The following is a 13,324-nucleotide window of genomic DNA, read 5'->3' as shown; positions in this document are numbered from 1 at the left end:
ACCTCCAGCACTTGTTACAGAGCCTAGGAGAAGGAATGTACACCTGAGCACCTGGCACCAGCAGGAATGACAGAGGGTGGAAGGGTCCGACCATCAAAGGTAATCTTCACATCCCGAAGGGGTTGATGGCGACTACTACGAGGGGGACGAGTAAACGTGTCCATCTGGAGAATAGAATGGCCCTGGGCAGCAAGGATATGTCGAATATCGTCGTGGCAGTCTCGCAGATCCCGAACACCGGTCACAACATGGGGCGGGAGGAGAATAGTGCCAACACTGGCATTCAACTGAACGTTCTTTGAGACCCAAACAGGGGTCTCGCCAAGGCAGGATAAGGCAGCCAAGCAGGAAGCTGCATCCTGAGAAGGAGCAGCAACGACACGTGTACCGAGACGAATGGGGATGAAAGTAACAGAGGCATCCACGGAATCAGCGAGATGTAGATGGAGGGAAAAAACGTCAGGAGGCGCAGAATCAAGAGGGAGGAGATCAAAATATTTGGCCCACAAAGCGGGACCTAACAAAGTTTGATAGGTAGCAGAACGGGAAGGAATCGAGCGAGGGCGGCCATGACGAAGACGGCGGTGAGAACCCCCAGAGAGAGAGAGGGGTTAAAAGGCGCAGTAGTTACAACTAGAGATGGAGCCGCGGCAGGGGACGAGGTAGTCACCACTGGGGGCTTGGGGCTCGACCCAACCACAGAGGAGGGAGGGGAGCCGAGGGGAGGAGTCAGAGAGGCCAAAGGAGGAGCAAGGTCGGGGCCCAATGCAGCGGAGGCTACAGAGCCCAGTCTTCCAACACGGACCGACTCGGGGGCTTGGTCGCCCACCCCACGAGCCTGAGAAGGTAAAGGAGAAACAGCAGTAACAGTTGTGACGATAATCTCTTTCTAGAGAGATTGAGCCTGCTCTTCCTTACCTCAAGTTACGTCCAGTTAACAAGTATAAGATGCTACATTCAAGATACGTCACCGGTAGCACAAAACGTTTTGACCAGGAGGCAAAACGTACCCAAGATTCCCCCTACTCCACACACCCTCCACGCCGGCTTGTCGTCAAACCAGCAAACTACCCATACCAGCCTGCCTGCTCCTGATTGGTGACTCGCCGACCGTGCACCTGCACACTGCACCTCCGCGCCATTTACCTGAATCGATGTCGGAGCCCTGACCAGCTATCAACTTCAGAATATTCTTTGTGCTCTTAGAGTTGACATCTCTCTCTGGCATACTAAGCTCACTGGCTTGTATACGAAGGGAGGTCTCAGCCATAGCCGATATTCTCAGCACCATTTTACTATTTCACCTTCATACTATTGTCTCACACATTGTCTTTGCATTTATCTTTGTTATTTAATTGTATTTTCATTCCCCCGAGATTTGTCTTTATTTTCATTTATGTTTAACGTAAATATATTAAAGTTTCATTGTTCATACTTTGTGTTTTACGTGTTCCTCCCTCTCACTTACCACAGACAACAGGCAAGCAGTCTATCTTTTTGTTTTATGTGTGACCAGGCATTGACACCTGCCATTGGAGGACTGCCGAACATCTACACTCCAACGCTTTCCCGTCACACAGTAGATATCATTGCTATGAAAAAGCAACATTCATTCACGAATGTGCCCCCACACCCACCATGGAGCCACAATTAGAGGCAGGACACCCAACAAGAAGCTATCGCCGATCATGCCGGGGCCTCCTAGGGGTGCGTTGTGAGTATACGCCCCACAAACGCGACCTTAAGAACCGACAGTCCATCGAGATCGGGTTCAGTGATGAAAGGGGGATTGACAATAAAACGTTCCCCTCGCTCTCGACGTTGGGTACTACAGTTCTACGGGTGCAAGAGTATGCCTCGTCAAGCACCCAGGCGTCAAAATAGAAGAAGTCCAAAGGAATAACCAAAACAAGCAAAAGGTCGGCAGGAAACGGCAAGCAGATGGAAGAAGAGGGGGAGAAAAACAAAACGGAAGGAAAAGGTGCTCAGCACAATTGGAGAGGACGGCAGCAGGAGCACAAGGCTAGAAAAGGACAGAGGACTGTCCCAAGGAGCATCACACTCTGGCAACTGCCCACTAAGCCCCCTCATGGCATCAACGGGCTGTATAAGGTTCAGATATCAGTTTGGGCTATTTATGCATCAAATAGGACATTGTATTCCTTAAAAAAAAAAAAAAATGGAAATTTATTCAAATTCAGGATTTATTGACCAGGGGCCAGATTTACGAAGCAGTTACTTCGTAAAGTTCTTAAGTGGTGGTACTTAAGAACCTGTTCATCTTTTCTCAATCTTTGGCGGCTTTGTTTACAATTATTAAACAGTTAATGAGCTCCAAAGCACCAGGAGGCTGTTTATAACAATAAGAACAGTTGAATGGGAAATTTTCATGCTTGTAAACTGTTTAATAAATGTAAACAAAGTCGTCAAAGATTGAGGAAAGATGTACAAGCTCATAAGTAAAGTTGCGCTCTAGCTGCCGTGAGGTGCTGACGTGTCGCCTGGCCTCTCCGGTAGTTGGGGTGTTTGCCGCTTTCGTCGGCAGGGGGTGTGGTTGTCTCTACCCTCCCTGCTGTTCCTGGTTGGTGTGGGCGTGGCACTTTTGCAATGGGCGGCCATCTCCTCCCTGTTGTGAGGGTCAACTCTAAGTTTGGAGTTTACTGGTTGTGCGGGATACCCTGTCGTGGAGATGGTCATGTGTGACATGCTCCATATCCCGGTCATGGAAATCTACGGTGTTGAGCTGGTAACTGCTCACCATGTGGCTATCAAGTTTGTGGGAGGAGAGGCGTACCGTGACTTTCTCCGGCAGTACGAGGGACGTATCTTGCAGCTGCAGGATGGCACCGGATCTGTGTTCATTTCAGATCGTAGCGGTGCCATGACGTATGTGAGTGTCCATAGGGCCCCCATGGAGTTTCCCGAGACTCTCCTCCGGCGTTTCTTCCAGCAGTTTGGCACCATTATTAGTGTGTTGATGCACACGCTGTCTTCTGGCAAGTATACGGGTGTAAAGACCAACATTCGTACCCTAGGGATGCGCCTGAGGTCGGACATTCCATCCTCTGTCCGGCTTTTAGGGTACTACGTACGGGTGTACTATGCCTGGCAACCACAGACATGTTTTCGTTGTAGCCTGTTGGGACATCAGGCTGCCGAGTGCATTGAGGCTGCAGCTGTTTCCGTGAACATGTTCAAGGAAGAGGATTTCCCGCCGCTCCCTCTGGAGGAGGATTCCGGGGGTGAAGAGGTGAATATCCTGTTGGATGCTGCAGCTCCCCCTGCATCACCTGTCCTTCCTTCGGTTGTTGCGGACTCTCCTCCGGGAGTTGTTGTGCCGTCGGATGTTCTTTCTGATCCTGTCCCTGTCCCCGCTGCTCCCGAAAGCCTTACGAGCGATCTCTGTGCGTCGTTGGCACTCTCCTCTTCCTCGTCTTCTGCTCCTGCACCTGGCCTTGCGCCCTCGCCTTGTGTTCCGTGACTTCCGTCTGTGGTGGGTGCTGGGTGGCGGTGCCGCCTCCCACTGTGTGCGGTCCAGTTCCCTCTGTGGTTGAGGCTGCTGCTGTTCTGTGTCGGCAGCGGTTCGTCCGGCTAGTGGTGCCAGTGTTTGTAGGTCCTCACCCGGCTCGGACGATATCCGGCCGGAGCCCAAACGTTCCCGGCGTTCGTCTTCTGCCTGGGCCGATGTTGGTGACTTCAGTGACTGTGGGTCTTCGGGTGTTGACGGTGTGGATCCGGATGCGTAGATGTGTACGCAATTGGTGGTGGCGGAGGTCCATGTGCCTGCTGGTACTGGTGCCCGTGTCTCGGACGTACCTTCTGTTCTTTCTCCACCAGAGGGCTCTCCGCAGTAGGGGGTGGTGGCTTTCACTGCCAGGGATGGTGTGGATACTGGTGCTGGGCGTGGCCTGGTGATGACATTACGAAAGGATGCACGCCGTCCAGGTTCCCTGCAGTTGTCTGGTGGTGTGCCCGTGGCTGCGAGTGCCCTTGTGGTGGTGCCTTCTGTCACGCTCGTTCATGTGAGGATGCACGTTGGGGCCCTGGGGGACGTGTTACCGGCGTCTGTGATGCTGCCGGGTCACTTGAAAACAGTTGCCAAGTTAGTGCTGTCTGACGAACCGGAGAACTTTCTTGGTGGGCAGGTTCCCTTCCTGTGGGGACGCGTGGGGGCAACTCGCCTCGTCTGTAATGTCATCTGGGTTCCCTGTTTGCGGGTGTTTGTTTCCGGGGTTCCGGATGTTATGGCTTCCCCAGTGGATGGGCGAGACCCTCGGCGGTGGTTGCTCTAGGAAGTGTTCAATGTGTGGTTCCTGTTGGCAAGGTTTCCGAGCAAGTATGTCCACTGATTTCCTGTTTATGTGCTTTCTGTAGTGCTGTATGCCCCTCTGGCTATTTGCTTGCCCTATTGTGTAATGTGCTTGTGCCTCTCCCTATGTTTGTTGCGAGGCTGGTGGTTTGCTGGCATGTTCTTGTTCATGTGCTTGTTTTGTATTGCTAATGTGCCCTGTGTGTTATATTTCTGCCTTACGTGTTGTATTGTTTTTTGTTTATGGCTTGCTGTATGTTATGATTTTCTTGTGTTATCTTTCATGTTGTACTTCATGATGTGCTTTGTTGTCGGTCCTTCTGCCTGGTGCTTCTGTTTGATATGTTACTATGTTTTGTTTTCTTGTCATTATTGCTTGCATGATTGCTTGTTTACATTGTCTTATATTTTGTGTTATGTTCTTAACTTGATGTATGGTGTGTTTCTCTTGCGTTTTCTCCAGTTATGCTTATTGTTGTACTGTGCTGTCGGTCCTTCTGGCCGGTGGTTTTCTGTTTTGCTTTGTTGTTATGTTCCTATGTTTTATTGTATTTAATTGCATGCCTGCATTTAAATAAAAAAAAATAAAAAAAATTCATAAGTACTTGCGTAACTGCTTCGTGAATCTGGCCCCAGGGTCCTGACAAGTGTTGTTGCTAGTTATATAATGTCCGTAGTGTGTTGGGAGGCTGTGTCAGGTGGCGTGGGATGGTACACTAGTGTGTGGTGCTATGCTGTGCTGTGCTTGGATTATGTGGTTACCCCATCCACCGGAACTGCTGAGTGCATCGTTATGTGCATAAAAATGTAGTTATACCTAACATGTTTAGAGAGGGCAATAACAAAAACAGTGTTTTATTGTTCAAAGCATAAAATATTGCCTGCATATTAATGACAAATATATCTGCATTCCTCTTTTATTATACATATTTTATCATAAATTTCTCAAATTACACTACTGAATATTTCTGAAAAAATAAAAATACAAAAACCTAAATAAATAGGTTCTCAATGGCCCCATTGCGACCTCTTTGAGGCAATGGCTCCATGAACGTCCATGACTCGTGACTCTACAATATTTGCTCACTTCACCAGGGCCAGAGACACAACATTTTCTATTTTTCCGTGACCAGGGAATAGATTTTAACAGAAGAGTTTTTGTTATATATTTCTTCCTTGCATATATGATAGTAAAAGTGTTGTGAGTATTACCAGGGTGACGGAGAGTATTACCTGGGTGACGGAGAGTATTACCAGGGTGACGGAGAGTATTACCTGGGTGACGGAGAGCATTACCAGGGTGACGAAGAGTATTACCTGGGTGACGGAGAGTATTACCTGGGTGACGAAGAGTATTACCTGGGTGACGAAGAGTATTACCTGGGTGACGAAGAGTATTACCTGGGTGACAGAGAGTATTACCTGGGTGACAGAGAGTATTACCTGGGTGACGGAGAGTATTACCAGGGTGACAGTATTACCTGGGTGACGGAGAGTATTACCTGGGTGACAGAGTATTACCTGGGTGACGGAGAGCATTACCTGGGTGATGGAGAGTATTACCTGGGTGACAGAGTATTACCTGGGTGACGAGAGTATTACCTGGGTGACGGAGAGTATTACCTGGGTGACGGAGAGTATTACCTGGGTGACGGAGAGTATTACCTGGGTGACGGAGAGTATTACCTGGGTGACGGAGAGTATTACCTGGGTGACGGAGAGTATTACCTGGGTGACGGAGAGTATTACCTGGGTGACGGAGAGTATTACCTGGGTGACGGAGAGCATTACCAGGGTGACGGAGAGTATTACCTGGGTGACGGAGAGCATTACCAGGGTGACGGAGAGTATTACCTGGGTGACGGAGAGTATTACCTGGGTGACAGAGAGCATTACCTGGGTGACGGAGAGTATTACCAGGGTGACGGAGAGTATTACCTGGGTGACGGAGAGCATTACCAGGGTGACGGAGAGTATTACCAGGGTGACGGAGAGTATTACCAGGGTGACGGAGAGCATTACCTGGGTGATGGAGAGTATTACCTGGGTGACAGAGTATTACCTGGGTGACAGAGTATTACCTGGGTGACGGAGAGTATTACCTGGGTGACGGAGAGTATTACCTGGGTGACAGTATTACCTGGGTGACAGAGTATTACCTGGGTGACGGAGCATTACCAGGGTGACGGAGAGCATTACCTGGGTGACGGAGAGCATTACCAGGGTGACGGAGAGCATTACCAGGGTGACGGAGAGTATTACCTGGGTGACGGAGAGCATTACCAGGGTGATGGAGAGTATTACCTGGGTGACGGAGAGCATTACCAGGGTGACGGAGAGTATTACCTGGGTGACGGAGCATTACCAGGGTGACGGAGAGTATTACCTGGGTGACGGAGAGTATTACCTGGGTGACGGAGAGCATTACCAGGGTGACGGAGAGTATTACCTGGGTGACGGAGAGTATTACCAGGGTGACGGAGAGTATTACCTGGGTGACGGAGAGCATTACCAGGGTGACGGAGAGTATTACCTGGGTGACGGAGAGTATTACCTGGGTGACGGAGAGTATTACCAGGGTGACGGAGAGTATTACCTGGGTGACGGAGAGTATTACCTGGGTGACGGAGAGTATTACCTGGGTGACAGTATTACCTGGGTGACAGTATTACCTGGGTGACAGAGTATTACCTGGGTGACGGAGAGCATTACCTGGGTGACAGTATTACCTGGGTGACGGAGAGCATTACCTGGGTGACGGAGAGTATTACCTGGGTGACGGAGAGTATTACCTGGGTGACGGAGAGTATTACCTGGGTGACGGAGAGTATTACCTGGGTGACGGAGATTATTACCTGGGTGACGGAGAGTATTACCTGGGTGACGGAGAGTATTACCAGGGTGACGGAGAGTATTACCAGGGTGACGGAGAGTATTACCTGGGTGACGGAGAGTATTACCTGGGTGACGGAGAGCATTACCTGGGTGACGGAGAGTATTACCTGGGTGACGGAGAGTATTACCTGGGTGACGGAGAGCATTACCTGGGTGACGGAGAGCATTACCAGGGTGACGGAGAGTATTACCTGGGTGACGGAGAGTATTACCTGGGTGACGGAGAGTATTACCTGGGTGACGGAGAGTATTACCTGGGTGACGGAGAGCATTACCTGGGTGACGGAGAGTATTACCTGGGTGACGGAGAGCATTACCTGGGTGACGGAGAGTATTACCTGGGTGACGGAGAGTATTACCTGGGTGACGGAGAGTATTACCTGGGTGACGGAGATTATTACCTGGGTGACGGAGAGTATTACCTGGGTGACGGAGAGTATTACCTGGGTGACGGAGAGTATTACCTGGGTGACGGAGAGTATTACCTGGGTGACGGAGAGTATTACCTGGGTGACGGAGAGTATTACCTGGGTGACGGAGAGCATTACCTGGGTGATGGAGAGTATTACCTGGGTGACGGAGAGTATTACCTGGGTGACGGAGAGCATTACCTGGGTGACAGAGAGTATTACCTGGGTGACAGAGTATTACCTGGGTGACGGAGAGTATTACCTGGGTGACAGTATTACCTGGGTGACGGAATTACCTGGGTGACAGTATTACCTGGGTGACAGAGTATTACCTGGGTGACGGAGAGTATTACCTGGGTGACGGAGAGTATTACCTGGGTGACGGAGAGTATTACCTGGGTGACGGAGAGTATTACCTGGGTGACAGTATTACCTGGGTGACAGTATTACCTGGGTGACGGAGAGTATTACCTGGGTGACAGTATTACCAGGGTGACGGAGAGTATTACCTGGGTGACAGAGTATTACCTGGGTGACAGAGTATTACCTGGGTGACGGAGAGCATTACCTGGGTGACGGAGAGCATTACCTGGGTGACGGAGAGTATTACCTGGGTGACAGTATTACCTGGGTGACAGAGAGTATTACCTGGGTGACAGAGTATTACCTGGGTGACAGAGTATTACCAGGGTGACGGAGAGTATTACCTGGGTGACAGAGTATTACCTGGGTGACTGAGAGTATTACCTGGGTGACAGAGAGTATTACCTGGGTGACAGTATTACCTGGGTGACAGAGTATTACCTGGGTGACAGAGTATTACCTGGGTGACGGAGAGCATTACCTGGGTGACGGAGTATTACCTGGGTGACAGAGTATTACCTGGGTGACAGAGTATTACCTGGGTGACGGAGAGTATTACCAGGGTGACGGAGAGTATTACCTGGGTGACAGAGTATTACCTGGGTGACAGAGTATTACCTGGGTGACGGAGAGCATTACCTGGGTGACGGAGAGCATTACCTGGGTGACGGAGAGTATTACCTGGGTGACAGTATTACCTGGGTGACGGAGAGTATTACCTGGGTGACAGAGTATTACCTGGGTGACAGAGTATTACCAGGGTGACGGAGAGTATTACCTGGGTGACAGAGTATTACCTGGGTGACTGAGAGTATTACCTGGGTGACAGAGTATTACCTGGGTGACAGAGTATTACCAGGGTGACGGAGAGTATTACCTGGGTGACAGTATTACCTGGGTGACTGAGAGTATTACCTGGGTGACAGAGTATTACCTGGGTGACAGTATTACCTGGGTGACTGAGAGTATTACCTGGGTGACAGAGTATTACCTGGGTGACAGTATTACCTGGGTGACAGAGTATTACCTGGGTGACAGAGTATTACCTGGGTGACAGAGTATTACCTGGGTGACAGAGTATTACCTGGGTGACGGAGAGTATTACCTGGGTGACGGAGAGTATTACCTGGGTGACGGAGAGTATTACCTGGGTGACGGAGAGTATTACCTGGGTGACGGAGAGTATTACCTGGGTGACGGAGAGTATTACCTGGGTGACGGAGAGTATTACCTGGGTGACGGAGAGTATTACCTGGGTGACGGAGAGTATTACCTGGGTGACGGAGAGTATTACCTGGGTGACGGAGAGTATTACCTGGGTGACGGAGAGTATTACCTGGGTGACAGAGTATTACCTGGGTGACAGAGTATTACCTGGGTGACGGAGAGTATTACCAGGGTGACGGAGAGTATTACCAGGGTGACGGAGAGTATTACCAGGGTGACGGAGAGTATTACCAGGGTGACGGAGAGTATTACCTGGGTGACGGTATTACCTGGGTGACAGAGTATTACCTGGGTGACAGAGTATTACCTGGGTGACAGAGTATTACCTGGGTGACAGAGTATTACCTGGGTGACAGAGTATTACCTGGGTGACAGAGTATTACCTGGGTGACAGAGTATTACCTGGGTGACAGAGTATTACCTGGGTGACAGTATTACCTGGGTGACAGTATTACCAGGGTGACGGAGAGTATTACCTGGGTGACGGAGAGTATTACCTGGGTGACAGAGTATTACCTGGGTGACAGAGTATTACCTGGGTGACAGTATTACCTGGGTGACAGAGAGTATTACCTGGGTGACAGAGTATTACCTGGGTGACAGAGAGTATTACCTGGGTGACAGAGAGTATTACCTGGGTGACGGAGAGTATTACCTGGGTGACGGAGAGTATTACCTGGGTGACGGAGAGTATTACCTGGGTGACGGAGAGTATTACCTGGGTGACGGAGAGTATTACCTGGGTGACGGAGAGTATTACCTGGGTGACGGAGTATTACCTGGGTGACGAGAGTATTACCTGGGTGACAGAGTATTACCTGGGTGACGGAGAGTATTACCAGGGTGACGGAGAGTACTAGCTGGGTGACGGAGAGTATTACCTGGGTGACAGAGTATTACCTGGGTGACGGAGAGTATTACCTGGGTGACAAAGAGTATTACCTGGGTGACGGAGAGTATTACCTGGGTGACAGAGTATTACCTGGGTGACAGAGTATTACCTGGGTGACAGAGTATTACCTGGGTGACGGAGAGGAGATGCTTGCCGTTGTCTGTGTGAGAGTGGACGAGGCAGGAGGAGGTGGGTGAGGTAGTGGCAATGTCATAAACCATCACCGTGCCGTCGGTACGGCCCGCCGCCAGCAGTCGACCAACCTGCTCCCGCACACACAACTATTGTCACCTTACTTAAACATATTATATATTATATATATATATATATATATATATATATATATATATATATATATATATATATATATATATATATATATATATATATATATATAACATATACATATACAACATATTAACTTAACATATGACACTACTGGGCCATACACTCCTCCTCAATTATATGTGGGCCATATAATCCACTCATAGACCTTATATGATCTAGTAACACTCTTTCAAAGACCCTATATGCTCCAGATGTACCTTACATCCTCCACACTGACCCAACATTCACCACACTGACCCAACATTCACCACACTGACCCTACATTCACCACACTGACCCTACATTCACCACACTGACCCTACATTCGCCACACTGACCCTACATTCGCCACACTGACCCTACATTCGCCACACTGACCCTACATTCGCCACACTGACCCAACATTCGCCACACTGACCCAACATTCGCCACACTGACCCAACATTCGCCACACTGACCCAACATTCGCCACAATGACCCAACATTCGCCACACTGACCCAACATTCACCACACTGACCCAACATTCACCACACTGACCCAACATTCACCACACTGACCCAACATTCACCACACTGACCCAACAGGTGGCAGCAGACAACAAACTGAGAGAATCAGGAATATAATTATGTTTTCTGGAAATGTATTGACATTTACCTTTCCATTTGGGGTCAGCTCTTCCCTCTATGTCGGAAATTGTGAAGAGGGAAGACTAAGAGGGAATGGAGAAAGGGAGAGAGGGAGGGAAGGGAGGTAGGGGGGAGAGGGGGGGAAGGGAGGTAGGAAGGAGAGGGAGGGAAGGGAGGTAGGGGGGAGAGGGGGGGGGAAGGGACGGAGGGGGATGAAAGGTAGGTAGGGGAGGGGGAAAGGGAGGGAAGGGTAGCCAGGGAGGGTAGAGGGAAGGTAGGTATAGAGGGAGAGAACGGAGGTAGGGAGAGGGAGATACAGGAGGTAGGGGGGAGGGAGAGGGAAGGAATTAAAGCAGGGGGGTGGGAGAGAGGGAAGGGAGGGGAGGAGGAGGTGATCATCTAATTATGTAGATCCTAACGACGCTTTATTGATTGAATGATCATCATGCAATACATCACGGAGGACTGTATGACCTGCCCTGGTCTCTGTCTCTCTGTCTCTCTCTGTCTGTCTCTCTCTGTCTCTCTCTGTCTGTGTGTCTGTGTCTGTCTCTCTGTCTCTCTCTGTCTCTTTCTGTGTCTGTGTGTCTGTCTGTCTGTCTGTCTGTCTGTCTGTCTGTCTCAGTGAGTGAGGAAGACCAACACAGAAAGATAATAACCTCGTCAGCTAAAGACTCGCTGAAGACTATAATTGGGTGATACACGGGATCCTTCCCTTCCTGCTTCCCTTTCTCCCTCCCTGCCTGCCTTCCTGCCTGCCTCCCTCCCTCCCTCCCTCCCTCCCTCCCGAATCCCTGCCTCCGAGACTATGACACTGAGAGACTCTGGAGAGATACCAGACACACAGACACTGGAGACAACAGACAGACAGACAGACAGACCGGTGAACTATCACACAGTATAATAAAATAACCACAACAATAAAAATAACAAACCACATAATTCGGAAATGTTCATATCAGAATTGAAATTTAAATTAAAAAAGTTCTTTTGCAGTGGTGTTCTGCAGGTAGTTATTATGGTGAACACATTGTCATTCATGAGTGAGCAATACATTCAGGTGAATATGTGAGCAGGTAGGTGAGTGAGCAGGTGGGTGAGTGAGCAGGTGGGTGAGTGAGGAGGTGGGTGAGTGAGGAGGTGGGTGAGTGAGCAGGTGGGGGAGTGAGCAGGTAGGTGAGAGAGAGGGGTGGGTACCTGGGGATGGAAGTGGAGGGTGGAGAAACCGCTGGCAGCACGGAAGACCCGGTGAGGAGTGGCAGGGTTCTTGAGAGTAAACACACACAGCAGGCCGGCGCTCTCACTTTCCCCGCCTGGTCACCACACACACAACACAGAATTATCCTCTCATTACATCCCATTTCATTGAAGGCTGCGAGGAAAGGGGTGAGGGGGAGGGACGTCACTCGAGTAGTGTAATTGTCGACTACAACCGATCATTTTGGTTTTTACGATTGTTGGAATCTGTCGACAGGGATCAGTAAGCCAGGTGCGATGCTTTATATCTGGTAACATGGTTCAGCAAACCAGGTGTGACACTCTGTATGAGTCAATAGAGTTCATAAGGTCAGGTGCTACAGCCAGTATCTGTTGATAGGGTTGAACAGGTTATTTTTTTTTATTATTTATATATACAAGAGTCCTTACATTCTTGTACAGGCACTAGTACCCGTAGCATTTCGGGCAAGTCCTTAATCCTATGGTCCCTGGTATACGACCCCCCACAAAGAATCGTTTAACAACCAGGTACCCAATTTTACTGTTGGGTTAAGCAGAGGCTACAGTTAAGGATGTACAAAATGTACATCACAGTCCATATATAAAGGTTTTCCAGCGTCCAGCACAGAGCAAATTACCCATCTAGTGCTCATTACTTCCGCATCTATCCTTGCCTACGGATGACGGTAGACGCATATACAGTAGCATCTTCTATAAAGTATTACCTTCACCTTTGTTATTAACGTAAAATTCACATGTATATTTTTCTGTTTTGATTGCGTTTAAACCAAGTGGATAAGGAATTTTGTTTTCATTGATTGTTACTTATCATCTTGTGTAAAGTTAGTCATTTTTGTTATATTAAATGTTTAAAGTTTTTATTCGGTTGTTTTTTGCCCGCAATTGACACAGTAAAAGGACCCAGCAGTTTTATTTTATATGATTTTCTCTTTGTTGTTATTAATGAGAGATTGGCACAACTTCTGCCAATCTGCTAAAGCAATTGGTTATTTCCAACATTCTAGGCCTACTGGGGAAGCCACGTACAAAAGGCAA

General features: G+C 49.1%; 1 protein-coding gene across 1 annotated transcript in view; it reads right to left on the bottom strand.

Moving 5' to 3' along the window:
• Positions 1-13,324, bottom strand: part of LOC123771540 (dynein axonemal intermediate chain 1) — a 312,924-nt gene that overhangs the window by 81,234 nt on the left and 218,366 nt on the right. Inside the window, exons 10-11 of the mRNA XM_069313626.1 lie at positions 12,248-12,363; positions 10,225-10,359 (exon numbers count right to left, since the gene is read on the bottom strand). Of these exons, the coding sequence (XP_069169727.1) occupies positions 10,225-10,359; positions 12,248-12,363 (251 nt within the window). The remainder of the gene's footprint in view (positions 1-10,224; positions 10,360-12,247; positions 12,364-13,324) is intronic.

Source organism: Procambarus clarkii, chromosome 76, assembly GCF_040958095.1.
Source record: "Procambarus clarkii isolate CNS0578487 chromosome 76, FALCON_Pclarkii_2.0, whole genome shotgun sequence".
Lineage (NCBI taxonomy): Eukaryota > Metazoa > Arthropoda > Malacostraca > Decapoda > Cambaridae > Procambarus > Procambarus clarkii.
This window is presented reverse-complemented; position numbering and strand designations above follow the sequence as displayed.